The sequence below is a fragment of the Odontesthes bonariensis genome, chromosome 7 (assembly GCF_027942865.1).
Source record: "Odontesthes bonariensis isolate fOdoBon6 chromosome 7, fOdoBon6.hap1, whole genome shotgun sequence".
NCBI classification, from domain to species: domain Eukaryota; kingdom Metazoa; phylum Chordata; class Actinopteri; order Atheriniformes; family Atherinopsidae; genus Odontesthes; species Odontesthes bonariensis.
This window is the reverse complement of record NC_134512.1, coordinates 5057620-5085558: the sequence shown is the minus strand read 5'-3', so window position 1 is coordinate 5085558 and position 27939 is coordinate 5057620. Positions and strand designations below refer to the sequence as shown.

At 44.2% G+C, this 27939-nt stretch overlaps 1 protein-coding gene across 2 annotated transcripts in view; it reads right to left on the bottom strand.

The window, feature by feature from the left end:
* Positions 1-11166: 11166 nt before the first annotated feature.
* Positions 11167-27939, bottom strand: part of aass (aminoadipate-semialdehyde synthase) — a 70925-nt gene continuing 54152 nt past the window's right edge. For both annotated transcript variants that reach the window (XM_075469292.1, XM_075469291.1), the window contains exons 21-24: positions 17797-17912; positions 15897-15985; positions 15629-15805; positions 11167-13202 (exon numbers count right to left, since the gene is read on the bottom strand). In XM_075469292.1, the coding sequence (XP_075325407.1) occupies positions 13084-13202; positions 15629-15805; positions 15897-15985; positions 17797-17912 (501 nt within the window). In that variant the 3' untranslated portion in view covers positions 11167-13083. The remainder of the gene's footprint in view (positions 13203-15628; positions 15806-15896; positions 15986-17796; positions 17913-27939) is intronic.

Sequence of the window (27939 nt, the reverse complement as noted above, 5' to 3'; positions counted from 1 at the left end):
TTGTGCAGAGGACTGTCTCTGAATAGAGAATTTAACTTTTGCCAGAAATATTTCTGCTTTTTTCTGTTATCTAGTCAAGGTGTCAAATAATGCCGACCCCAAAGAGCCGGGTTTACATGTTTTCCACTCATTGATCATTTTTTGTGACATATTCAAATTTTTTCAAATGTGTTTATACTTTACGTATCAACATTCAATGTGACCATCAGACAGTAAATTTATACTTGGATTTTTAATGAGGACATCTTAATTCAGACAACTTAATTTAGTAGACCAATGTGCAGAAATTTCACATATATTCATATAAGAGGTTTTCTGCTCACCTTATGTTCGGGCGCCTCAAATTGTCTGAAAAAAGAGTCCCCATCACCTCCAGCAGTCCTCCCTCGGACAGTCTGAGTCAGCCAATCCGGGTCCACGGCACCAAACTGTTAGCCCGATTCTTTTATTGGAAGCCCAAGAACAAGCTGGAGAAATCTTAAGTTAAACAGTATTTATTCGTGGTCACATGTGAAGTTTAGCCGTGCTGAACTCGGAGAGACAGAGCCCACGCAGGGCCTCCAGAGAGCCCCAATATCCGGACACATTTCATATTTATGTCCACCTTTATCTCACAGAGGTTGTACTTACACTCGACAAAGTATAATTGGACATTTGCTAGTGATATGAGCAGGCCATCCACCGTCTTTGTCATGTTCTTTGGATGTGATAAACAATGTGTGTGTGTGTGTGTGAGTGTTGTTTCAGGCGTGTATCTACTATACCAGACCTATCTGACATACATTTCGTTTGTATGAGCAGAGTGTAAACGTACAAACTAGGAACATAGATTATTTAGTGAACTACAGAATATGAATACATAAAGTCTAAGAATAAAGCCAATTTATAACACTTTCCAGACCTACCTTGCCAGATTGTCTAGGTTCCTGTGTTCCAAGCTCTGTAGCGTTCCAAATGTATGTATGATCGTGTTTGACCTTTTTCCTGTGTTTTTTGACCCTGCTCTTGCCTTGCCCAGTTTGATACCTCTGCCAGTGTGATTTTTGACTTGGACTGTTTTTTGACTCTGCCTCTGCCTACCCCTGCCTGTACTTTTGCCCTGCAGATTGCCTACCTGTGTATGACCTTTATTGAATTGTGTTTTGATCTCTGCACTTGAGTCTCCAAGCCTGTTCGTTTCAGTACAATCTGGCCAATGACTGACTCAGCAGGATCAGACCCCATGAGCACCGACATACGGGACTAGGATCAGCGTCTTCTCGAGCATGAAGAACTTCTGGCTTCCCTATCCCAAAACATGCGGCATCTCCGAACCCATCAAGAAGACATGCAGTCTTCCCTGCAATCAGTGGTGAGTGCACTTGCTAACCAGATTCAGGCGATGCCGGTGAACTTGACAACACCCCCTGTTCCTGTGTTGGCAGTCAATCCCACAATCCCACCTCCTCACATGGATGCTCAACAAATACAGCATGTACATACTCCTGAACCATGAGGGATTCAGATCGAGAAGTACGAGGGGAATCCAGCCACCTGTCGTTCTTTTCTGATAAACTGTTCTCTTCTCTTCGAGTTAAATACTTCTTCCTACTCCTCAGAGAGAGTTAAGGTCGCCACCGTGATCAGTCACCTCACTGGCAGGGCCAGAGAATGGGCTACAGCAGAGTGGGCAAGGCAGTCAGAGGTTTGTAAAACTTTTTCTGATTTTTCCACGGCACTTCGTCAGGTTTTTGAGCACTGTACACCTGGTCGTGAGGCCGCACGAGGATTGCTACAGATCCGTCAGGGAAGATCCAGAGTCTCCGAGTACGCTATTGAATTTCGCACGAAGGCAGCTGATAATGGTTGGAATAATTCATCTCTCTGTAATGCTTTTTTGAGTGGATTGTCAGAAGAAATTAAGGATCTACTGGCTCCTCTTGATATCCCTTCAGACCTGAGTTCTCTCATTTCTCTTGCTGTCAAAATTGATAATCGGCTGGTGGAGAGGAGGGAGAGAACCCAGCGTGTCACACCTCCCAACCTACAGTAGGCAGCAACGAGCGGGTGAGAGACCCCCTGAATCTTCTGTTTCTGGATTCTCCAGTTCCCCTGTTTTTTCAGAGGAACCCATGCAGCTGGGCTGACTCGTCTATCTCCTGAGGAACGACAGAAGAGGATGTCTGAGGGGCGGTGCATCTATTGTGGGCAACATGGACATTTTTTCAACCTGATCCGTTCTCCTCACATGGCACTTATTCTGGGCTACCCATGGTTGAGGAAACACAATCCCCTGATAGATTGGTCAACGGGTCTCATCTCTAGCTGGGGAGAGCAGTGTTCTGCCTCGTGTTTAACTGCTGCTACTCCTTTCACTGTCTTTCCCAAGTCTCCTGAGTGTTCTGTGTTCCCTGATCTCTCTGCTGTCCCCTCACAGTATTCAGATCTCAAGGAGGTTTTTAATAAAGCCAGAGCCTCCTCCCTGCTGCCACACCGACCCTATGACTGCACCATAGATCTCCTTCCTGGATCCTCGCCTCCTAGGGGCCAGTTGAACTCCCTCTCTGCCCCTGAAAGGGAGGCCATGAATGAATACATTCAGAAGTCGTTATCTGCTGGTCTCATTAGGCCATCTTCTTCTCCTGCAGGTGCTGGGTTTTTTTTTCGTGCAGAAGAAGGATAAGTCCTTGCGTCCCTGCATTGACTATCAAGGCCTTAACGACATTACTGTTAAGAACAGATATCCACTTCCTCTCCTTGCATCTGCCTTTGAATCATTACAGGGGGCCACCATCTTTACCAAGCTGGACCTGCGCAATGCCTACCATCTGGTCAGGATACGAGAGGGTGATGATTGGAAAACGGCTTTTAACACTCCTAGTGGCCACTACGAGTACCTGGTGATGCCTTTTGGTTTAACCAATGCCCCCGCTGTTTTTCAGGCTCTGGTTAATGATGTGCTGGGGGACATGCTCAATCGCTTCGTTTTCGTGTATCTCGATGATATCCTCATCTTCTCCAGGTCTAAGCAGGTGCGCCAGGTCCTACGGAGACTTCTGGAGAACCAGCTTTTCGTAAAAGCAGAAAAAATGCGAGTTCCACGTCTCCAAGGTCTCTTTTCTGGGGTTCATTGTAGCTGAAGGTAGTATGCAGATGGATCCTTCTAAGGTCAGAGCTGTAGTGGCCCAGGCCAGAGACGAGGAAACAACTTCAACGTTTTTTGGGTTTTGCAAATTTCTATAGACGTTTTATCAGAAGTTACAGTTCTGTTGCCGCCCCTTTACATGTTCTCACATCTCCAGGAACCTCTTTTCGTTGGACTCCTGCTGCTGAGGAGGCTTTCCAGCACCTGAAACAAAGGTTTTGTTCAGCTCCTATTCTGACTCTCCCTGATCCTAACCGGCAGTTTATTGTGGAGGTCGATGCCTCGGATTTGGGTGTTGGGGCTGTCCTTTCTCAACTCTCCACCACTGACAACAAGACTCACCCTTGTGCTTTCTTTTCCAGACGTCTCTCTCCAGCGGAGAGGAATTATAATATTGGGGATCGCGAACTGCTGGCTATAAAACTGGCGCTAGAGGAGTGGAGACAGTGGCTGGTGGGGACTCAACAACCTTTCCTTGTGTGGACTGATCACAAAAATCCAGAGTACATCAGGACTGCTAAAAGGCTGAACCCCAGACAGGCCAGATGGTCCCTCTTTTTCAACCGCTTTATTTCTCTCTCTTATCGCCCAGGTTCCAAGAACAATAAGCCTGATTCCCTGTCCCGTCAGTTTGAGCCAGAGTCTACTCCCCAGACACCTACCACCATCCTTCCTTCTACTTGTTTCTCGGCGTCCTTAATTGGGAGATGGAGAGTGAGGTGCGACAAGCCTTGGATGGGGTGGAGGTCCCTGAGGGCTGCCCTGTTGGAAGGTTATTTGTCCCTCCTCATCTCCGAGGGTGGGTCGTCCAGTGGGCCCACACCTCCAAACTCGCCTGTCACCTTGGAGTGAGCAGGACCATCAGCTTCCTCACACAGCGGTTCTGGTGGCCCACTATGAGAAGGGAGGTGAGCGAATTTATTGCTGCCTGTTCAGTCCGTTCAAAGAACAAGCCTTCCCGTGCGGTGCCTGCAGGACTTCTCCAACCCCTACCTGTTCCCAAACGTCCCTGGTCTCATATTTACCTGGACTTTGTTACAGGATTACCAGTATCCGAATGTAAATCTGTCATTTTGACAGTCATCGATCGCTTCTCTAAGATGGCTCACTATATTCCCTTGCCCAAGTTACCCTCTGCCAAGGAGACGGCAGAGGCGGTGTTGTCAAATGTTTTTTGTCTCCATGGTCTCCCCCAGGATGTGGTGTCTGACAGGGGAGCACAGTTCACGTCCCGTTTTTGAAAGGAGTTCTGTTCCCTCATTGGTGCCACAGTCAGTCTGTCCTCAGGGTACCACCCACAGTCCAATGGCCAAACGGAGAGATACAACCAGGAGATGGAGACGGGGCTGCGCTGCCTGGCTTCCCAACACCCAACTTCCTGGAGTAAGCAGCTCCTATGGATTGAATATGCTCATAATTCTTTGCCTGTCTCTGCTACAGGGTTGTCCCCGTTCCAGTGTGTGTTTGGTTTCCAGCCCCCCATTTTTCCTGAGTTGGAGCACGAGGTTACAGATCCTTCGGCTCATGCTGTCGTCCGGCGCTGTCATCTGGCATGGAGGAGGGCCAGAACAGTCCTTCTCCGGACATCCACACTCTACCAGCGTCAAGCCAATTGCCATCGCATGCATACCAGACGGGCCAGAGAGTCTGGTTATCCACCAAGGACTTGCCTCTTCGGGTTGAATCCCGCAAGCTGGCACCTCGCTTCATTGGTCCTTTCCCCATCTCCAGAGTCATCAATCCTGCTGCAGTTCGACTTCGCTTGCCACATCACATGAGGATCCATCCCACCTTTCATGTCTCCAAGGTCAAACCTGCTAAGGAGTGCTCACTGGTTCCCTCATCCAGACCCCCTCCTCCCCCCCCCCGACTCATCGACGGGGAGCCCACGTATTCAGTTAACAGATTACTGGCGGTCCGCAAGAAGAGTAGGGGCCGTCAGTATTTGGTGGACTGGGTCGGCTACGGTCCTGAAGAACATCATGGGAGCCGGCTAGAAATATCATGGACCCTTCGCTCATTGAGGATTTTCACCATCGCAACCCAGATCTGCCTGGTCCATCCGGTGCCGTCCCTTGACGGGGGGGTACTGTCATGCTCACGGATTTATAGACATTTTCTGGACTCAATTAATTTCCTGTTTTATTTTGTTAACCGTTGTCATCCTTATTTCACTTCCTGTCAAGTTTCCCACCAGTCTCAGCCACACCTGGGGGCCATCAGTAATCATTCTCATTACCATTTATACTCCTAGCTTTACAGACCTACCTTGCCAGATTGTCTAGGTTCCTGTGTTCCAAGTGTATGTATGATCGTGTTTGACCTTTTTCCCGTGTTTTTTTACTCTGCCTCTGCCTACCCCTGCCTGTACTTTTGCCCCGCGGATTGCCTACCTGTGTATGACCTTTATTAAATTGTGTTTTGATCTCTGCACTTGAGTCTCCAAGCCTGTTGATGGAATTAATTCCATCATCCTTTTCTTCACTGCCATGTGCAGATATGACAGAGGACGACTACCTAAACTTTACTCCAGCAGCACTTGACTCTCTTGTTGACAGCACTATAGTTTCAATGCGTACAGCACTGGACAATGTTGCCCCTCTGAAAAGGAAGGTAATCAGTCAGAAGAGGCTGGCTCCTTGGTATAATTCACAGCTGCGTGCTTTAAAGCAGACTGCAAGAAAGCTGGAGAGACAGTGGCGTTCCTCTAATTTAGAAGAGTCTCAGTTAGTCTGGAAAGATAGTTTAACAATGTATAAGAAAGCCCTTCGTAAAGCTAGAACTGCTTATTATTCATCATTGATAGAAGAGAATAAGAATAATCCCAGGTTTCTTTTCAGCACTGTAGCCAGTCTGACTAAGAGTCCGAGCTCTGCTGAGCCAGTTATTCCTTTAACTCTCAGCAGTGATGATTTCATGAGCTTCTTTATTAATAAAATTGTTTCTATCAGAGAGAAGATTGATGGAGTCCTTCCCACTATTATCAGTGATGTATCATCAAGTACAGCAGCTTTAGAAGTATCTTTAGAACCTGATTTGTATTTAGTCGGCTTCTTCCCAGTTGATCTCTCTGAACTAACAACAGCAATAGTCTCTTCTAAACCATCAACTTGTGTTTTAGACCCAATCCCAACCAGACTGTTCAAGGAGGTTTTCCCATTAATTGACACTTCCATATTGGATTTGATCAATCTGTCTTTGTTGACAGGATATGTACCTCAGACTTTTAAGGTTGCTGTAATTAAACCTTTACTTAAAAAACCTACTCTTGATTCAGAAGTGTTGGCTCATTATAGACCTATATCCAATCTCCCTTTTATGTCTAAAGTTCTTGAAAAAATAGTTGCAGCTCAGCTTTGTGATCATTTACACAGAAATAATCTGTTTGAAGAGTTTCAGTCAGGATTCAGAGTGCATCATAGCACACAGGCACGGCGTTATGGGTGGGCCTGATGGGCCTAGGCCCGCCCACTTTTCAACTGGCCCACCCAAAACTTTTCTTCCAAAAAATAATTTTTTTTTAATGTTGTGAATAATTATTAAAAATCGACAAATAATGTAATAATTTGTGCGAAAATAGTCTAAATGTTTTTTTGTTTTGTTTTGTTTTAATATTAAAAAGCTGGTCACATTGATGTTTCTGCGCAAGTTCAGAAGACAGTTAGGCTAAGTTTGGGATCGTAGCTTGTTGGTTGGCTGTAATACTAGGCTAGCTCCAAGTGTGAGAATAATTTCCATTTTAGAACAATGTCGCAGCAGTCATTGTTTAGATACCTTAAACGTACACGGACTGTATCGGAGTCATCACTGCAACCAGGAGATGAGGGAGAGCTGAGATCCACAACACCTGCGAGCACATCTTCCTCTGTGCCACCCCAGGATGCTAATGTGGCTAGTGCGACCAGCGCTGGTGCTAGTGCCTCTGCTCCTGCTGCCTCCTCGCGAGTGGATGATGATAGCACTGTGGATCTGTCTTCTGTGGATGAGCCAGCAACTCAACCAGTGCTTAAGTATCCGGTCACAGTGATAGGTGACAAAGCAAGGAGTTTCTCCACAAACTGGTATAGCAGATACAATTTTCTCGAGTACAGCATTAGGAAGGATGCAGTCTTCTGTAAGATGTGCCGGCACTTTGGTGAGCGGGGCAGGGAGGAGAAGTTTAGCCAGACTGGATACCGCGACTGGAAGCACCTCAATCACGCTTGTTTCAAGCACCAAAATAGCAAATCGCACAAGTTTGCACTGGATAAGTTGAACAATTACAGGCTATCAATGTCTGAGCGTGGCTCTGTCATCCATCAACTCAACAACACAGATGGCAGACAGGGTGAAATCATAGAAAGGAATCGCCAGCACATCAAAGTCATCCTGGACGTTCTCATCACTTGTGCCAAACAAGAAGTACCCCTGCGTGGCAACCGGGAGAATGATGAGGTAAAGAACGCAGGTAATTTCCTGGAATTTTATAGACTTGTCTGCAGACATGACAAAGCAATTCAAGAGCGACTAGATGCGATCCCTAGCAATGCAAAGATGCTCAGTCACGAAATCCAGAATGACCTGTTGGATGCTTCGTGCACTCTCCTCTTGCGACGGATTAAACGTGAACTGCATGAGGGATCTTTCTATGCTATTTTAGCAGACGAGTGTAAGGATGTATCTAAAAAGCAGCTGGTGGCCGTTTGCTTACGGTATGTACACATGGGGACTGTGCGAGAACGCGCTGTTGGCCTGGTAGCCACAGACAACATGACTGCTGATGCGATAGCACAGAAAATATTGGAAGTTGTCGCACCTTTTGAACTAGATCCTAGCCTTTGCGTTGGTTTTGGGTTTGATGGTGCATCGGTAATGTCTGGGCATAAGGGGGGTGTCCAAGCCATCCTTAGGGGCACGTTTCAAAACGCCGTCTACGTGCACTGTCACTCCCATAGGTTAAACCTCGTCCTGTCATCTGTGGCCCGGACATCGCTGGATGCCTCAACCTTTTTCGACTCTCTCAACACCTTGCACACCTTCATGTGCGGCAGCGAACGTCATGCCCGCTTCCTCAACGCGCAAAGAGAGATGCGGCCCGATCAGAGGTCACTGGAATTGGAGCGAGGGTGTGACACTAGGTGGGATTCCAGATCTGCTGCAGTGACAAAAGTTTTCATTTTGTATGACGTTATCGTGGAGGTTCTGGCACAGTACGCAGAAGAGGGGGGGCAGAGTGAGATTGAGGCACAGTCACTCCTTCAGCAGATCAGAACAAAAAAGTTCATATTCCTCCTTGTATTTTTCAAACAGTTGTTCAGTAAATCAGACTTCACGTCTAAAAGCCTCCAGTCTATCTCCACATCAGTGACAGACACGGTTGATTTGATCGAGAACCTCAAACAAGAACTGACAGACATTCGCTCCGGTGACTGTGCGTTCTTACAGATGCTGGAAACAACAAATAAGATGATGGAGGATCATGGTGTCGAGAATTGGGATGTACCCAGTTTGCCGTCCCGCTCAAGAAAGCTCCCAGGCCGATTTGAGGGAAGTTTTGTCACATGCACGTTGGGGAAATCTACAAGGGTGAGGAGTGACAGTGACCTGCGCAACATTTCCAACGCGCTAATAGACTGCCAACTTAATGAACTGAACACTCGATTCCACAGTGACACTTATGGCCTCATGGCATCTGCGGCAATCCTGAGGTCCCCTGGCCTTGATACAAATGACACCACCTTGGCCACTATAGCGAACTCTCTCAATGATGCTGCGAAGCGCTTCCACATAACGATATCAGAGTCGGAGCTCGCAGTGTTTGTGCAACTCATAGAGAGGAAGAAAAAAAGGGGAGAACTTCTCAAAAGTCTTCTTGAAGTGATGGACATATGTAATGAGGACGTTTTTCCGAATATTCATGCTTTCTTAAAAGCTCTGATAACACTACCAATGACATCCTGTACAGTTGAACGCGTCTTTTCCAGTGTCAACCGGATTAAAACGCCAAATAGGAGCACCATGCTTACTTCTCGCCTTATGTCCCTCTGTCTGTTGACATTTGAGAGAGAGCTTACGGTAACTCTCGACTTCGATGAAATCATTGACATTTTCAAGAGCAAGCCCCGTCGACTGCTCCTGTAGGCTAATTTCGGAGCCTAATTGAATGAATGGATAAGCCTATTCTGCGCTGTCTTCTTCCCATGACTATTTTCATGTTTGGCAATATTCTAATCTTGCCTGTTGGTGCAAAAATATGATTGTCATTTGAAGAGATCTTTTCCAAAACGCTATAAAGCCATTTTTGAAAACATAAAAAAAGTAATTTTATTTAGTTGTGTATTTCCGGTAATATCAATCTAAAAATATATATATTTATGAAAATGCAAGGTGGATATAGCGTTTTGGAAAAGAGCTTTTCATTTTGTTTACCCAGTTCGTTTTTAGCCTGATAAGTTAGCCATAGTGGCTTCTGAAATGCTTCTTGTTTTTGCAATGCAGCAAAGCAAACTTTTATAATGTTGTGCTTGATCCAATATGCGTTTTTGGCTGTTATCTTCCGATGAGCGTGAATTAGCGGTCGCTATTGTTGGCCTAGTTATTATTTCGTATTAGCCTATTGATACATTTTAATGTATCTTCTCTCTGTAAGCCAAAATCAGAAATGAATGTTGTATAAAATCTTCTTTTGTTCTTTTGGAGCATGTTGTGACGGATGACGTTGGCCAAGTTCTCTGTGCCCGATGGTTTGAACTGTCGGGCAGTGTTGATATATAAGCCTTTTGTTAATTTAAAAGAATTAAACACAGTTGTGAAATATTCAGCCTCATGTTATACGAGCAGAACTTAAATATGTTTTAGGGAAATATTCCTGACCATTTTTACTATAGGCCTCAGGTCTGAGATGCGCTAAAGCCATGTTAGGTGTGTAATGGAGATTCCAAAGCGCTCTTTTTGCTCAGAACCAAGGAGAGCGATCGCGGATCCGCACCGACACTTTTCACAATGCATCAAAATATTTAAAGAGCAAGCTATTAAAATATCTCTTATTATCTATCAAAGATAATATGACAATATATTTGCCAGTCATTTTTTATTAGGTTAAACAGTGATTTGATTTTTTATTATTATTATTTAAGGCCCACCCACAATTGGTCTGGCCCATCTAAAACTGAAATCCTGGCGCCGTGCCTGATAGCACAGAAACTGCACTGCTGAAAGTTACCAATGATCTCCTCTTAGCCTCTGATAGCGGACTTGTGTCTGTGCTTGTCCTGTTGGATCTCAGTGCTGCATTTGATCTGCCAGAGGTTTCTTCCTGTTAAAAGGGAGTCGTTTCTCTCCACAGTCGCCTCAGGCACGCTCAGGCCGGGAGATTGGACCGAAAAACAAAAAGTTTTCAGTGCAATCTGTTGGTTTTCTTAGCTAGGAAATTGTTTTTGAATTGGCTCTATATGAACGAATTGGATTATTTTATGAATTATGATTATTATTAATTAATTGAATTCCAATTGGCTTGAATTGGACTTACTATCTAAGTGCCTTGAGATGACATTTGTTGTATTTGGCGCTATATAAATAAAAATGAATTGAATTGAATTGAATTGAATTGTTCGTTACAGCATAAGCATCTCTCATGGCAATGAGCCATTATGTAAAGCTATTGCAGTGGGCAGGAAAAGACCCTGTATCGGTCCTGTATCAAAAAAGAAAACAAACTGTTGTTTCATCAGTATATTGTCTACAGGGTGTATACTGTTATTTTTGCTGTGTTTGGGTGGCAAAAACATCTAATTTCACTCTTCTTCTGAACCCACCTTTGCACATCCATTTATCTCTACCTTGTAACTGGGCATTTCATCTCTGAAACTGCAGAAGAGCCAACAGGCATTTGCCTCTGGAAGCCTTTTTTTCAGTACATTCATAAACAACCGTTTGTACTGTAAACAATTACAGATATAATTGACAGATTAAGGACTGAAAATTGTATTTGCAGCATTAGGATCCACCTTAATCCCCCTTTATCATTTGAGTTTATATCAAAGGATGACACAAACAGAAATTACTTAACAGAAGGACGTTCATTTATGTAACCATGAAATTTTTATAAAGAAAAAATATACTGTCAACTTGTGCTTACAAATGAATGTGAGACTTCATTATGAATGTCAACTCTGTGAGAAAACAAAATGACAAAAACTGGATGATGTTGAAGACAATATACCTCTCTCTCTCATGTGTACATATATATATATATATATATATATATGTGATTAGACAGATTGAAAGAGAAATATATATATATATATGTGTATATAGATATTTCTCTTTCCATCTGACTGGAACGTTCAAATCCAAACTTAAAAATCAAATAACATACCAAATAGAACACTGCTGTTTGAAACCCTGAGGAGGCCCACATACACAGGTGACCACATATAGATATATTCATGAAAAAATATATATCTTGGCGACATCTAAAATCTCTCTTTTTTTTTTTTTTTACCATTTTAACCATTTAAAGGGTCACAATTCCCTACTCAAAAATAAAATAAATACTCAACATAAGCTGGCAGTTGTTTACAGTCATGTTAAACTTACCAAATTGAGATCACAAAAATGATACTTCAGATGACACATTTGCTAACACATTTAGATTTTTAGATGTTTTTTAATAATTATATAACTGCCATTGAGTTTGTATCACTAACACCAGACCAGTAGTCTACATGTTTTTATCAGGCACAATGAATTTAGAGTGTCTTACTTTTATATGGAATCAATAAGATGAATGACGGTGCTAAACGTTTCAGGTGAAACTAAATATAACCATGGTATTTAAAATGATATTAGTGGTATAATTTAAATCAGCTGTTGGTAATTCACACATACTGTGGGGAAAGTCATGATATTGATGATTTTGTTTTGCTGCAAGAGCGAACACCAGTTTGGACCCGTTTGCTCCACAGACTGACAGGACAAGCTATTCTTGACACCAAAATCGGACATGTATGAATAATATCAAAACGGAAAGAAAAAATTCAAATACAGAATCTCTACTTATTACAAAGAAAAAGTGTACAAACCCTCCCTGTTTTAACTAGGAGAACTCTACCATCATGGTAATCAGTAGGAAACCAGCTTTTTATGCCATATTTTGTGTTGCAGTAATGCGTCTACTATATTCCAGCTCTGTTAATACATCGGTAGTCTGAGTCTGAAAGAATAAACAAACATAGGCTATACAACATGACAATGTAAGGCAACAACAGCTTTTAGCAGATTCTCTGCCATGAAAATCTGACCGTGTAGCACCACTCAAGCATTTGACCATTTCTGCTGAAAGAGCATTTTGGTAAAAATACATACTGGGTGATCAGCTCTATAACATAGTGTTCACATTGGTTGCTGAAAATCTACAATGGGGTGTACAATGGGGAGCTAGACACAATTTTTTATGTGGAAAGGTCCTTCCCTCTTAATGCTCTAAATTTCTAATATTTAAAATGGTGTTTGGTTAAAGTTTTTAAACAGTGTCATAATGGAACATTTCTTTGAAACAGTCAGTGCCTTTGAATAAATTATTTCAGTTAACCACACACGAAAGAACCAAGCCAAACTGATGATAGTGTTATACAGCGAATTACTGAAGATCAGCTGCAGATGCTGCATAAAACTTACTAACTAACTAACTAACTAACTAACTAACTAACTAACTTTAGAACAATTACAAAGTTTTAAGTACATTTTAACACCAGCCATTTTTGGAGATTCACATATTTGCCATGTTTGGTGATGTAAAACATTAATATTAATCTTTTCAGTCAGACTGGCAAACAAAAAGCTCATTTTAAAAGCTAACAAGATTAACAGCAGTTTTGTCAGATAAAGGTGAAGAAACACAAAGCACTATGGGATTTTATTCACTATTGAGTTTTTGGACATAATTTACTGACTCTTCTCTGATCTCTAAAGGCTCAACTCTACACCTGCAGGGTGTTCTTTGATATGATGTGCAGTCCTTCCTTCTTCAGCCGGTCCAGCACAGGCTTATAGATCTCCTTGGTCATGGGGACCACCAGACCCTTCGTACTGACTTCCCCTTGAGAGAGTAAACAAACACTTAGGTCACATTTTTTTTTCTTCCAGTGGATGAACCCAAACAGAACAGAACTTGAGATTTTTCTGTTCTATGGCCTCTTCGTCCAACTCTCTTAAAACATCCATGTTAGATTCACAGACAGACAAATTTGAATTAGTTTCATTAGTTAGGGCTGGGCAAGTTAACTCTTTATTATCGCGTTAACGCATTAATTATTTAACGCCGATAAATATTTTATCGCGCATTAACGTATGTTTTTTTTTTTTTTAATTTGAAATTTAAAAAAAATTTTTTTTAGGGCTTTTGTGCTTTTAATGGATAGGAAAGTTCAGAGAGACAGGAAGCAGGGGGCAGAGAGAGGGGGAACGACACGCAGCACAGGGCCGTATTTATTTTATTATTGTAAAAGTCTGTTGCTCACAGGCTTTTATTTTGTAAAAGTCTGTTGCTGTCTGCTGTGGAACTTCTCACAGTAGTAGTTCCTGTCTAAAATATCACTTAAAGGCAAAACACACAACTGATACCAGCAAGTCATTCAAGGAAACAGACAGTGGAGCGAGGTTTCTACATAAAAACTACATAAAAATGCTGATGTTAAAAGTGTGTTTGCATAACAAATGTTATGGCATTTTCATTCATATGGCAGTACATGTAAAATAAAACTAAATGCTAAAGGCTATACACTACTTTTCAATAAATGTTTGGATTTTGCGTACAAATGCGATTAATCGTGATTAATCAGGGAAATCATGTGATTAATTAGATTAAACATTATAATCGTTGCCCAGCCCTAGTTTCAAATACTTTTTTGTACTTGGACATTACCTTTTTCTTTCTGGGTGTGATAGCCATTAATCAATAATCCATGATTAAGGTTAGCGTTCCTTGAAACCAGTGTTGGGTAAGTTACTTTAAAAATGTAATCCGTTACAGTTACAAGTTACCTTGTTTAAAATGTAATTGTAGTGTAACTTTTTGGATTACTTAAAAAAGTAATGTAACTAATTACTTTTGGATTACTTTTACCTATTTATGGTAACCTATTATCTGTATGATTCCATCTGTATTTATCACATTTATTTATACCATGCTATTTTTCTTTTCATTGTACTGCCATAACTACATTATACATTCTCTGCACATACATGCATTTCCCTAGGTAATTGATCTATTCTGCACATATCTATTAACCATCTTTCCTTACACTAGCTGTAAATAACTGCATTTTATCTCTAAATACTGCATGCTATACAATCTGCACGCATTACACTTGATAAGATGCCAAACTGCATTTCATTAATACATGTGCAATGACAATGAAGTGCTCTACTTTAGTAATAAATAAGCAAAGTAAGACTTTTACATCACATTTTATTTTTCTTTGCACACCCTTGCTTGTGTGTGTGCGCCAGTACTTCCGGTGAAAACTTCCAGGTGATTTGACAGCTAGCGCGTCAGGTTAGGGCCAGTGGCCGTAAACAAAGGTTAACTTATAGCCGAGAAGAAAGATGATAATATGACGTAGCTAAAAAGACTAGCTTTCTTCAGTAGCCTTGATGCTTAATGCTTACCGATTTAGCAAGCCTAGCAGCCTCGTTGCTAATGCTAGCCACAGTAACGTTACCAACCATACCCGACGTCAAGGAGTTAGCTGAGCAGGGGCAAGAGTATGGGGCTGGCAGAGTTAACTTCATAATGGGTGAGTGCAGGTTTCATTCACTTGTTTTCATTCTTTCACAGGATTGATTCACTTCATTGGTTTATCCGATTGCTGGCCGCCGAGCCATTATGTGTCTGGGTTTGTGTGGGTTACTGATCATGGTTGTTAGCTCGATAGTCAGGTTGTGTGATGTGTGTGTGAGTGTGTATTTTTTCTATGGGTACATGCCATTGACTGTATGAGCGGTCTGTGCTCGTTTTTTTATTTTTATTTAATTAGATTGGAGATACTAATTAATACTGAGGGGGGGCTGGTCCCGGGGAAAATTGCCAGGGCCGATTTTTTTCCCCAGTCCGACCCTGCCGCTCTGTACTTCTGTCACTGCAACCTCGCACAAATTGTAATCCTGTTAAGTAACCCCCATTCTCACTGAATGTAACTGTAATCTGAGTACATCTTTTTTGCTTGTACTGTAACGGATACAGTTACTTTTATTTTGTATCCTTTTACCGTAACGCCGTTACATGTAATCCGTTACTCCCCAACCCTGCTTGAAACAGACATGAGCAAAGATCTAAGATCGAGCTAAGATTATTTTTTGCAGGAACGTATATCCGGTAAGGCAGTTAACCTAGATTTGTGCCAGCAAGTATACTCCTGTATTAACTACAAATGCCGATGATTTTGGACTTTGATGTCTACACATTTACTACACTCTGTATTAAGTTCGGGAAACTGAAAAGTTTTACATTATAGCATCACTTACCATCAAGGACCATGCGAGCAGCAATGGCTGCTGGGTATCCTACAGTCTTAGCCATGGCAGAGAAGCTGTTGGGATCACCGTAAACCACCAAGCTGATGTGTTTAGTCTCCAGCTCACCCGTTGGATGACGAATCCCGACATCATTTCTCATAATTATCATGTCTCGCTCTCCCTTATCTGACCGCAGGGGAGAGGTGATTAGTTTACGCTTTATTTACTTTAGATCCTGCAATCCTCAAGTCAGTGTTAATACAGTCAGTGAGCTCACCAAAGGGGAGTTTGGCTTCCAGATGCTTTGCAAGAGCAGCTAGAGTACTGTCTGCATGAGGCACCAACTCATCGCTTAGCATCTCAAACCTGAACAGAAAAAAGAAAAAAAAATTTACAACAATAATAAAATAGCCCTTACAATACCATTTTTAATCAAATAAAGTCAAACTGAAAAGTACTTCATTAATACCAAAGGGAAAATAATTTTCAGGACCTCCTGTGTCGTTCTTTTTTGAAGAAAAGCCTGAAGAGAGGCTGAAGAAGCCTTAAGCTTAAGAGTTGAGACAGGGTGTTCAAATGTATTCACATTTGTTTCACTTCAAATTATGATCAAACCACAAAATCCAGCATGAATTGAACTAAAGGATAAATAGATTTTTGAATCTAGCACATAATATTTCCAGTAGCTTTGAAACTGAAGCAACTGTACTCTGCCCTCTCTGCTCCACCTTTGTCAGGAACTTTTTACTCATGTAAAAAGTAAAGTACTGCAATCATCCCCTTACACTCATTGCAAATGTCATTCAGATTGCCAGCTGTACACAGTCAGTTCCTTAAGAATTGTACATCAGTGAACCCCAAATGGCGGGGCCATACAAGATGGCATCTGTCGGTTTCTTATGTGATATTATGTCTCATCTAAACCACCATAAAGGGGAACTCCGGGGCATTTGAAGCGCAATCCTAATGCTAGAGGTTGTCAAATACTGACAGTAGGACACAGACTGGTGCAAATCGGCGCTCCCTGTGCGGCGATTGCGCTGTTTGCGCAGCCTGTCATGCTAGCCAAATACGTGGTGGCTAAGGGGCAAATTCTAAACCTTCCACGTAAAACAACAACTTGCACACTGCAGAAACGTCACACCACTTTATAAACCATCCGACAATAAAGTCACAAGCCTTACCATCAAAACCATATGCATTGTTCTTACATTACTGGCATGGGGACGTTACAAAACAACTTTATAAACAGCATGTCACTTACCGGTTGTTGGTATGCGCGCGCATGTGAAAGCCCAAAACAGTCAATGGACGATACTCACATATCCAAAGCAATTATCTTCTCTAGAAAAACTGCGTTCAAGTATTTAAAACATTACAACAATATTACTGGGGATGTATTGTTGTAATGTTTTAAATACTTGAACGCAGTTTTTCTAGAGAAGATAATTGCTCATTCTAATTTTTGCATTAGTTCTCTTTGCTTTTGTGATTTGCTTATTTTGTTAACTTTGTTTAGTTATAGTCATTTAAGTTGATTCTTAAGCTAACTGTGTTTAGTTACTTTTGGTATTTGTGTAGATGTTTCCCTTCCCTTTTCCTCAGTGTGTCACTATGGTCTGATCAGACAGTATTTAAGTCCCCTTTGTTGTGTGTCAGGTCAGTTTTGTTTGTCTTTGAACCGTTAGCTTGAGGTTATGTTAAAACCTTGATTTCTGGCTTTGAGTTTAGTTTCCTCATTTGACCTCTTTTAAGGGCCTTGTAACTATTGTTTAAAGTTTGTTATTTTTGGGAAATAAACCCAGTTTTCTTGAAAATTATTTCTGTGTCCTCGTGTTTGACCGCCTCACAACCATAATGAGAGTAATCACGATCAATGGATGCAATGTAATAATGACATTCTCAGACAATTTTGTCTCACAACAATATAGCAAGGAACTCTGAAGTCTTGCTCAAGGAAAGTCTCACTATAAAATCTGTGAGAAAGGCTCATGAACATGAGATCAGATAGTTGTTTGGTGATGACTGGAAGTTACTGATTTGGAATATGTGGCAGGTTCCAAATGTTATCGTTCAAACCTTCATTTCCTCCAAGCCTGTGGCTTGCTTCAGTTAGTTAAATATCTGGGAAACCAGAGCTGCCCAACATTCCCTTTGAGGCAGCTTTAGTTTTGTACCATCTCAGGGTGTCCATTCTGAACTGGTCCTGTCCAATGCAGTCATATACGGCTTCTTCAAAAGTTTCTTGGGAGACAGAAGAAGACAAACCCATCTGTTGACAAAGAAGTTCTTTCTGTAGAGGACAAAAACAGAAAATCCCATGAATGGATGTACCTTTTTGTCTTTTCACCTCCTTTATGTTTAGACTAAGCAGTGTTGGGCACGTTACTTTTCAAAAGTAATTGGTTATAGTTACTAGTTACTTCTCCCAAAAAGTAACTGAGTTAGTAACTGAATTACTCTACTATAAAAGTAACTAGTTACCAGGGAAAGTAACTATTGCATTACTCTTTTTTTTTTTTTTTTTTTTTTAAGTTTAAATATGTCTAAGAATTGTACCACTTTGAAAACGCCAACTTACCCTGCAGATCGCCATTGCTGCAGCTTACCTCTGCTAGTTTGGGTGTGTGCGGCTGCTTTATGCGTGTGTGGTTTTGTGTCTAAACTGAACACTGCCTCTGATTGGCTTACCATGAACGCTTACTCTACCTTAGCCATTCATCATCACTTATGCGGTTGTCTCGCCCCTTTTTCCTCCCTCACCAAAGAAAAAAATAAACAGCTCCTGTGGCTGAAAGTCAAGTCGGATGACAAGAACTTCAATGAGTAAATTTCGTTTATAACGCGCCCCATTTAATAGTCGTAATGGCAGTGTAACAATGGAAATAGTAATTAGTTAGATTACCCATTACTGAAAAAAATAACGCTGTTAGTAACACCGTTATTCCCATCACTGAAACTAAGATAATCACAATAAAATCTTACATCAAGCATGTTTACATGACACTTAAAAAAAAAGAAAAGAAAAAAAAATTATTGATTTTGTGCAGTCAAAATACTTTTTTGCATGTAAACATGTCAGTCTGACCAAAATTGTACAAAATCGGAGGTTCTCAAAACTGGACTATCACACCCTGATAATGCGGTAGGAGATGGAATCATTCCGCATGGAATGGGCCTAAGCACTCTGTACATACAATCCATCCATCCATCCATTATCTGCCGCTTGTCCAGGGATCGGGTCACGGGGGCAGCAGCCTAAGCAGAGAAGCCCAGACGTCCCTGTCCCCGGCCACTTCCTCCAGCTCTTCTGGGGGAGACCCGAGGCGTTCCCAGGCCAGCCGAGAAACATAGTCTCTCCAACGTGTCCTGGGTCTTCCCCGGGGCCTCTTCCCAGTGGGATGGGCCCGGAACATCTCACCAGGGAGGCATCCAGGAGGCATTCTCACCAGATGCCCGAGCCACCTCATCTGACTCCTCTCGATGCGGAGGAGCAGCGGCTCTACTCCGAGCTCCTCCCGGATGACCGAGCTTCTCACCCTATCTCTAAGGGAGAGCCCAGACACCCTGCGGAGGAAACTCATTTCGGCCGCTTGTATTCGCGATCTCGTTCTTTCGGTCACTACCCACAGCTCGTGACCATAGCTGAGGACAGGAACATAGATTGACCGGTAAATCGAGAGCTTCGCCTTCTGGCTCAGCTCCTTCTTCACCACGACGGGCCGGTGCAGAGCCCGCATCACTGCAGACGCCGCACCGATCCGTCTGTCAATCTCCTGCTCCATTCGTCCCTCACTCGTGAACAAGACCCCGAGATACTTAAACTCCTCCACTTGGGGAAGTATCTCATTCCCGACCCGGAGAGGGCATTCCACCCTTTTCCGGCCGAGGACCATGGTCTCAGATTTGGAGGTGCCGATTCTCATCCCAGCCGCTTCACACTCGGCTGCGAACCGCTCAAGTGAGAGCTGAAGGTCACAGCCCGACGACGCCAACAGAACCGCATTGTCCGCAAAAAGCAGAGACCCGATTCTGAGGTCGCCAAAACGGACCCCCTCAACGCCCTGGCTGCGCCTAGAAATTCTGTCCATAAAAATTATGAACAGAATCGGTGACAAAGGGCAGCCCTGACGGAGTCCAACCCTCACAGGAAACATGTCCGACTTACTGCCGGCAATGCGGAACAAACTCTGACACCGGTCATACAGAGACCGAACAGCCCATATCAAGGAGTCCGACACTCCATACTCCCGGAGCACCCCCACAAGAGTCCCCGAGGGACACGGTCGAACGCCTTCTCCAAGTCCACAAAACACATGTAGACCGGTTGGGCGAACTCCCACGCACCCTCCAGGATCCTGCTGAGGGTATAGAGCTGGTCCACTGTTCCACGGCCAGGACGAAAACCACACTACACCTCCTGAATCCGAGATTCGACTATACGGCGGATCCTCCTCTCCAGTACCCCCGAATAGACCTTGCCAGGGAGGCTGAGGAGTGTGATCCCCCTATAGTTGGAACACACCCTCCGGTCCCCCTTTTTAAAGAGGGGGACCACCACCCTGACCTGCCAGTCCAGAGGCACTGCCCCCGATGTCCACGCGATACTGCAGAGGCGTGTCAACCAAGACAGCCCTAAAACTAGTCCATGCATTTGTTACTTCAAGATTGGACTACTGTAATTCTTTATTTATGGGCTGTCCCACATATGCTCTGAAAAGCCTTCAGTTGATCCAAAATGCTGCAGCCAGAGTTTTGATGAGAACTAACAGGAGAGATCATATTTCTCCAGTTTTAGCTTCTCTTCATTGGCTCCCTGTTAAATTCAGAATAGAATTTAAGATTCTTCTCCTTACATATAAAGCTCTTAATGACTGAGCTCCATCATATCTTAAAGATCTCATTGTAAGATATTTTCCTAACAGAGCACTTTGTTCCCAAACTGCAGGTTTACTTCAAATTCAATTCAAATTCAAAAATACTTTATTTATCCCAGAGGGAAATTAAATGTTGATGTAGCTCAATTAAATCAAGGAGTTATTATAGATGCTGATGGCTGTGAGCAGGAAAGATTTCCTGTAGCGGTCCGTTTTGCAACCAAACTGAAGAAGCCTTTGACTGAAGAGACTCTGTTTTCCGATAACAGTCTCATGGAGAGGATGTTCAGGGTTGTCCATAATTCTCTTGATTTTATGCAAAATCCTTCTTTGCATTATTGTCTCCAGAGGTTCCACAGTCGTCCCCAGAACAGAACCAGCCTTCTTTATCAGGTTGTTGAGTCTTTTTAGGTCCCTGGTTCTGATGCTGCTGCCCCAACAGATGACGCAAGAGGAAATGACGCTCTCAACAACAGACTTGTAGAAGATTTGTACTGGAAGTCTGAAGTGTACAGAGTGAAAAGGAATGGTGAGAGTACAGACCCCTGTGGTGTTCCTGTGCTGCTGATCACCCGGTTAGACACACAATTCTTCAGTCTGACAAACTGTGGTCTGTTTGTCAGGTAGTCATTAATCCAGGTGATTGTTGACGCCTCCACCTGAGTCTTCTGGAGTTTCAGACGAAGCAGATCAGGCTGGATTGTGTTAAATGCACTGGAGAAATCAAAGAACATGATCCTCACAGTGCTGCCTGCTTTGTCCAGATGACAGTGGGTTTGTTGAAGCAGGTGTATGATAGCGTCTTCAACTCCAACTCCATGGCGATAAGCAAACTGCAGGGGGTCCTGATATGTGCTGATTTGCTTACACAGGTGGGTCAACAGGAGTCTCTCCAGGACCTTCATGATGTGGGATGTCAGGGCAACAGGTCTGTAGTCATTGATGTCTGAAGGGTGAGTTTTCTTTGGTACCGGAACCAGACAGGATGTCTTCCACAACAGTGGTACCTTCTCTTGGGTCAAGCTAAGGTTGAAAAGGTGTTGCAGAATCCTACAGAGCTGCTCTGCACAGGCCTTCAGGACTCGGGGGCTGACACCATCTGGACCTGCAGCCTTGTTCCGGTTCAGTCTCTCCAACTGCCTCTTCATCTGACTTCTAGAAACAGAAAAGTGGGAGGGGGAGGCAAAGGGGACAGCAGCATCTCCTGATTGGGTTGAAGACAAACTAGTGGAAGCAGAAGAATCCATGACTGAGGTGGAGGTGGAGATGTTACAGGAAAGCTGTGGGTCAGAGGAGGGTGGGATGTCTCTTTGGCTGGGAACAGGAGGGGAGGATGGTGAGCTTGTTCCTGAACTGAACCTGTTGAAGAATGTGTTCAGCTCATTTGCTCTGTCCAGACTTCCTTGAGGTCTTGAGGTTCCCAGAGTTTCTAAAAGTAGAATGGGAGGCAGAGCCTTCAGTTATCAGGCCCCTCTCTTGTGGAATAAGCTGCCAGTAAATGTCCGGGAAGCAGACACCCTTTCCACTTTTAAAATCAGACTTAAAACTTTCCTTTTTTATAAAGCTTATAGTTAGGGATGGCTCAGGTGATCTTGAAACATCCCATAGTTAAGCTGCTATAGGCCTAGACTGCTGGGGGGCCTCATCTGTCACACCTTTCCTCACTTTACTCTCTCTATGTGTATGTGACATTATTGTGGTCATTAACTCGTGTTTCCCTGTTCCAACAGGTATCCTTTGAATGGTGTTACAGTGCCGTCCCCCCCTTTCTGTCTTCTCAAACCCCAGCTGGTGGAGGCGGATGGCCACCCTTCCTGAGTCTGGTTCTGCCAGAGGTTTCTTCCTGTTAAAAGGGAGTCGTTTCTCTCCACAGTCGCCTCAGGCACGCTCAGGACGGGAGATTGGACCGAAAAAGAAAAAGTTTTCAGTGCAATCCCACGTCCAAGCCCCTCAACTCTGCTTCCTCATCGGAAGGCGTGTCGGTAGCATTGAGGAGGCCCTCGAAGTATTCCCCCCACCGACTCACGACGTCCCTAGTTGAGGTCAGCAGAGCCCCGTCCTCACCATACACGGTGTTGACGGTGCACCGCTTTCCCCCCCTGAGCCGCCAGATTGTGGACCAGAATCTCTTCGAGGCCGTCCGGAAGTCGTTCTCCATGGCCTCCCCAAACTCCTCCCAAGCCCGAGTTTTTGCCTCAGCAACCGCCGAGGCCGCGTTCCGCTTGGCCTGTCGGTACCCATCAGCTGCTTCCAGAGTCCCACTAGCCAAAAAGGCCCGATAGGACTCCTTCTTCAGCTTGACGGTTTCCCTCACCACTGGGGTCCACCAGCGGGTTCGGGGGTTGCCGCCACGACAGGCACCGCCCACCTTACAGCCACAGCTCCGGTCGGCTGCCTCAACAATGGAGGCACGGAACATGGCCCATTCGGGCTCAATGTCCCCCACCTCCCCCGGGACATGGCTGAAGCTCTGCCGGAGGTGGGAGTTGAAACTCCTCCTTACAGGGGATTCTGCCAGCCGTTCCCAACAGACCCTCACAATACGTTTGGGCCTGCCAGGTCTGACCGGCTTCCTGCCCCACCAGCGGAGCCAACTCACCACCAGGTGGTGATCAGTTGACAGCTCTGCCCCTCTCTTCACCCGAGTGTCCAGGACATGCGGCCGCAAGTCCGACGATACAACCACAAAGTCAATCATCGAGCTGCGGCCTAGGGTGTCCTGGTGCCAAGTGCACATATGGACACCCTTATGCCTGAACATGGTGTTCGTTATGGACAGTCCGTGACGAGCACAGAAGTCCAATAACAAAACACCACTCTGATTCAGATCGGGGGGGCCGTTCCTCCCAATCATGCCCCTCCAGGTCTCACTGTCATTGCCCACGTGAGCATTGAAGTCCCCCAGCAAGACGAGGGAGTCTCCCAGAGGAGCACTCTCCAGTGCCTCCTCCAGGGACTCCAAAAAGGGTGGGTACTCTGAACTGCTGTTCGGTGCATAAGCACAAACGACAGTCAGGACCCGTCCCCCCACCCTAAGGCGGAGGGAGGCTACCCTCTCGTCTACCGGGGTAAACCCCAATGTACAGGCGCACAGCCGGGGGACAATGAGTATGCCCACACCTGCTCTACGCCTCTCACCGCGGGCAACTCCAGAGTGGAAGAGAGTCCAACCCCTCTCGAGGAGGCTGGTTCCGGAGCCCAAGCCGTGTGTCGAGGTGAGTCGACTATATCTAGCCGGAACCGCTCAGCCTCGCGCACCAACTCAGGCTCCTTCCCCAGCAGAGAGGTGACGTTCCACGTCCCAAGAGCCAGCTTCAGTAGCCGAGGATCAGACCGCCAAGGTCTCCGCCTTCGGCTGCCGCCCAGCTCACAAAGCACCCGACCCCCTTGGCCCCTCCCACGGGTGGTGAGCCCGTCAGAAGGGGGACCAGTGTAGTTTCTTCGGGCTGTGCCCGACCGAGCCCCACGGGCACAGGCCCGGCCACCAGGCGCTCGCCAGCGGGCCCCACCCCTGGGCCTGGCTCTGTACATACCCCAAAGTTAAATCTTTTTATCTTTCTTTGTAAGTACAGGTGTAATTGTATATTAATACAGCCGAATTCCACATATAGCTGGTCTCATTCACATGTTTTTTTCCTTAACACTTAACAGCAATTGTGATTTACAGACTATGTGTCAACTCGTAGTCTTTAAAGCATTTTTGGACTAATGCTACGTCCCTATCGATAAATAATCCATGTGATCTGTAATTAAAACAGTTTTAACAGTTCCTTTCATGAACTGCTGAAGTTAAAGTTAAGTACATCAACCAAATTGCTGGCCCTACACAGTGGGGTCCATGCGAAGCAGAGGCCTTGTTGCTGCTACTCCGTGTCAACCACACAGTTTTTTTTTTAAGAATTTATGGACTGCAGCAATGCTTTAACAAAATCCTGATTTTATTACCTGATTTTGTCACCTAACTAGGATTGTCAAAAATACTATACTAAATACTAAAATTGAGTATCTAATTAATTTGCAATAGCATCAATACGGGTGACCTGTTCAGGGTGTACCCTGCATCGCACCCAATGACAGCTGGGATAGGCTCCAGCCCCCCTGCAACCCTGAGTTTGATTAAGCAGTTCCAGGTTGTCTCTATGAGTGTGTGATCCTGTGCATGTGCGTGTCAACAGGTGCCAGCCTGGATGGGTTAAAAGCGGAGGACAAATATCATGTGTAAGCATGACCAATAAATATTATCTTAAAAATGGATGGATCAATACAAATTTGCCATCTTTGCTGCCTTCACTGATGGAAAACTTCTTCTACAGCCCCTCCCCTCACGAGCAGCTGCACAGAGAGACACATTGAGACACGTTAGTTGTCTACTGTTATCAGCAGATAACTAACATAACATGTTTTTATTGTTTTACGTTCTTTAATGTTCATTTTTCTGACAGTCCAACAGTATTTTAAAGCATGGCAGCTTTGAAATATGACCAGAGTTGGGTTTTTTTGTGTTTTTTATTTTTTTTTTTAAATCGTCATGAAACACCAGGGGCCTCATGTACAAAGACTTGCGTGGATTTCCTACTGAAACATGGCGTACACTCAAACCCAAATGCCCACCTACGCACAAAAATATCCGGATGTATGAATCTGTGCGTACGCATGAATCTATGCGCACATTTCCTTTGTACATCCCAATCAACGTGGAATTGAGCGCACATGTCGGAACACCCAACTCCTCCCTGTCCACGCCCCTACTTAAATATGCAAATCATATTTGCAAATCCCCTCTCTGCACGATCAGAAAATAAAGAAAAAAGAATGAATAAGACGGGAAAAAAGAATGAATAAGACAGGAAAAAAAAAAAAGAAGTTCACCGAAAGCGACATGGAGGTGCTACTTTCTGAAGTGGAGGTCCGCAAAAATGTGTTCTTTGGCACGCTGTCCTCCGGCATAAGGAGTGGGTGGGAGAGCCTGTGCGAGGCTGTCAATGCTGTGGGGTCTGAGAAGCGCACACAAGCAAGAGGTGAAGAAGAAGTGGTCTGACATTAAGGTGGATGTGAAGCAGAGACTGGCTGCCCACCGCCGAAGTGTGGCCAAAACAGGCGGGGAGACAGGAGAAGAGGGGCCCATCATGTTTGAACAGAGAGTCTGCAAAACTATGGGTGACACTGCTCTCTCTGGGGTGGTGGGAGCACATGTGGGTGACCCCCCAGGGTAAATACCGATGTGTTTGTGTAACTCACCACAAACATGTTTATACAGTAACGTGCAGAAGTGCGCCGGGGAAACGGTGAGGCTGATTAAGACATCTCACACTTTACAGACAGGGTTATTAATATATGCCCACAGAGACGATCAGGTGCTTGTTAGAAAGATCTTAAGCTGAAGTTTAACCAGCAAAAAACAGCAAGAAACTAACTTTAACCACAGACTATGATGTTGTGAAGATGGGATAGAAATTGGGGGTGCACATACTCAATGCACGTCATGGGGAATAATATTCGGACAATTATACGAATAAAGTTACTCACCAAGAAGCCACCCATCGCGCACAGTGCCACCTTGTAGTCTGTTACCAACAATCCTGTTACTCAGAATGTATGAATCGTGCATTGAACCACGGCACCTTGCCACAATGTTGGTTAATTGCATTTACGCATCACATATGATCTGTACATCGATCGAATGAAAATGTTTACTGTTGGCATATACAAATTCATCATGTGATGGTGTTTTTATAGAAATGTGTGTGCAGTCGATAGCTCCGACTACATTAGGAAAACCGGCTCTCGCTTCAAATTGAGCTTTAATACTGTTTAATACTGTTCAACTGCATTGTGGGAATTTGATATACCTGGCTGAGATCCGGATAATTCCGTCACACACGGCTGGCATGGCTCGGCTCAGGGTCGACTGGCACAGTCCCAATCGGTTGGCTCTGGAATGCTCCGGTTGCAATGCCGGCCGCAGCTCTGTGCAGTTCCAGGAGGATTGCCCTCAAAACAGCTGATGAGCCAGTTGTCATCATGTGCCAGCAAATCCTCTCTGTCTCTGAACACACGCTCTCTTCAAATTGCACCATTTGCAAAGTCTTCCAATACCTCTAAAGCAGCCATTGTTTTTAATGGTTTGCATTGCACCACTTTGTGCATGCTTTTATATCCACTCGTGTTATTGCAGACACATGGGTGTGTTAATTGTTCATGTGTCTCAATTGTTGATGTGCACATCACTCAGTCTGAGGACAAATTATGTTCACATTAATTTATTACAACAGTTTCCCAACATCACCTCTAAGTGTCGCCAAAGAATCAACAGCTGTAGAAAAGTGCGTACGACAGCCCTGAAGTTGGCGTGAGGCACCGCACATTTCACTCTTGATACATCTGATCGTTGACGTGAAAAAGTGCGTACTCCACTTTTTTTGTGCGTACGCACCCTTTGTACATGAGGCCCCAGGAGAGCAAGAATTTGTGTGTGTGTGTGTGTGTGTGTGTGTGTGAGAGAGAGAGACTTGAGAATAAACACCAGTCTGTCTGTCATTCATAACAACACAGATGGGAACCCTTAAAACAGCTGTTCGTCTAGCTGTGTCCTTCTGGTAAGCAGCTTGTAGTCCTCTCTCTTCCCTCCACACTTTGAGCTATCAATCTTTTAAAGACACAAGAATTCACAGCCTCCTGTGACATGACTGTACGGTGTCTATAATGACAATAAGATGTGAAAACATGAAGAAGAGCTCTTTTGACATTAAACTGTCATGCAGTCTAATGTCAGTCTCTTCAGCTTCCACTGTAATAGTGTCATTCATGACAGCACCCGCTCCTCACAACTGATCAGGGCAAAAAGTTTGAAACTGAAGAAAAAAAAACTAAACAAATTAGTTTTGAACTGTATATAAAATATTTCAATCTGGAAATATAAAATCTGAAACTAAAGATAAAACTAGAAAGCTGCAAGCAGCTGTATGCGGGACCGAGATTTGCGCATGTTGGGGCATGCGCTGGACGTCACGCACCCACACGCACGATACCCTCTGCGTACGTACGAGCACATAATAACCCCAATGCGGAGGGTTTTTTGAAAATTTCTAGGGGGCGCCACTGAGCCATTTTGCTCCACCCACACACGATACCCTTTACATACGTCAAGGTCGACAGGGTGGACGTGTGTGCCAAGTTTCATGACTTTGCGATGATGAAGACTTCCAAATCACAAACGCCATTACATGATTTTCACCGCCTGGCCACGCCCACACCGTTCAGAGTTTGGAAAGGTTTCTCCATGATCCCCCAAGAGACTTTTTTGTGCGTCTGGGCATGATGAATGAATTTTGTTGTCCCATGTGAAACTAACCCCAGTGCGGGGACCATTTTTAAGTATTGTAGGGGGCGCCACTGAGCCATTTTTCTTCACAGACACACGATACTCTTTACATACGTACTAGG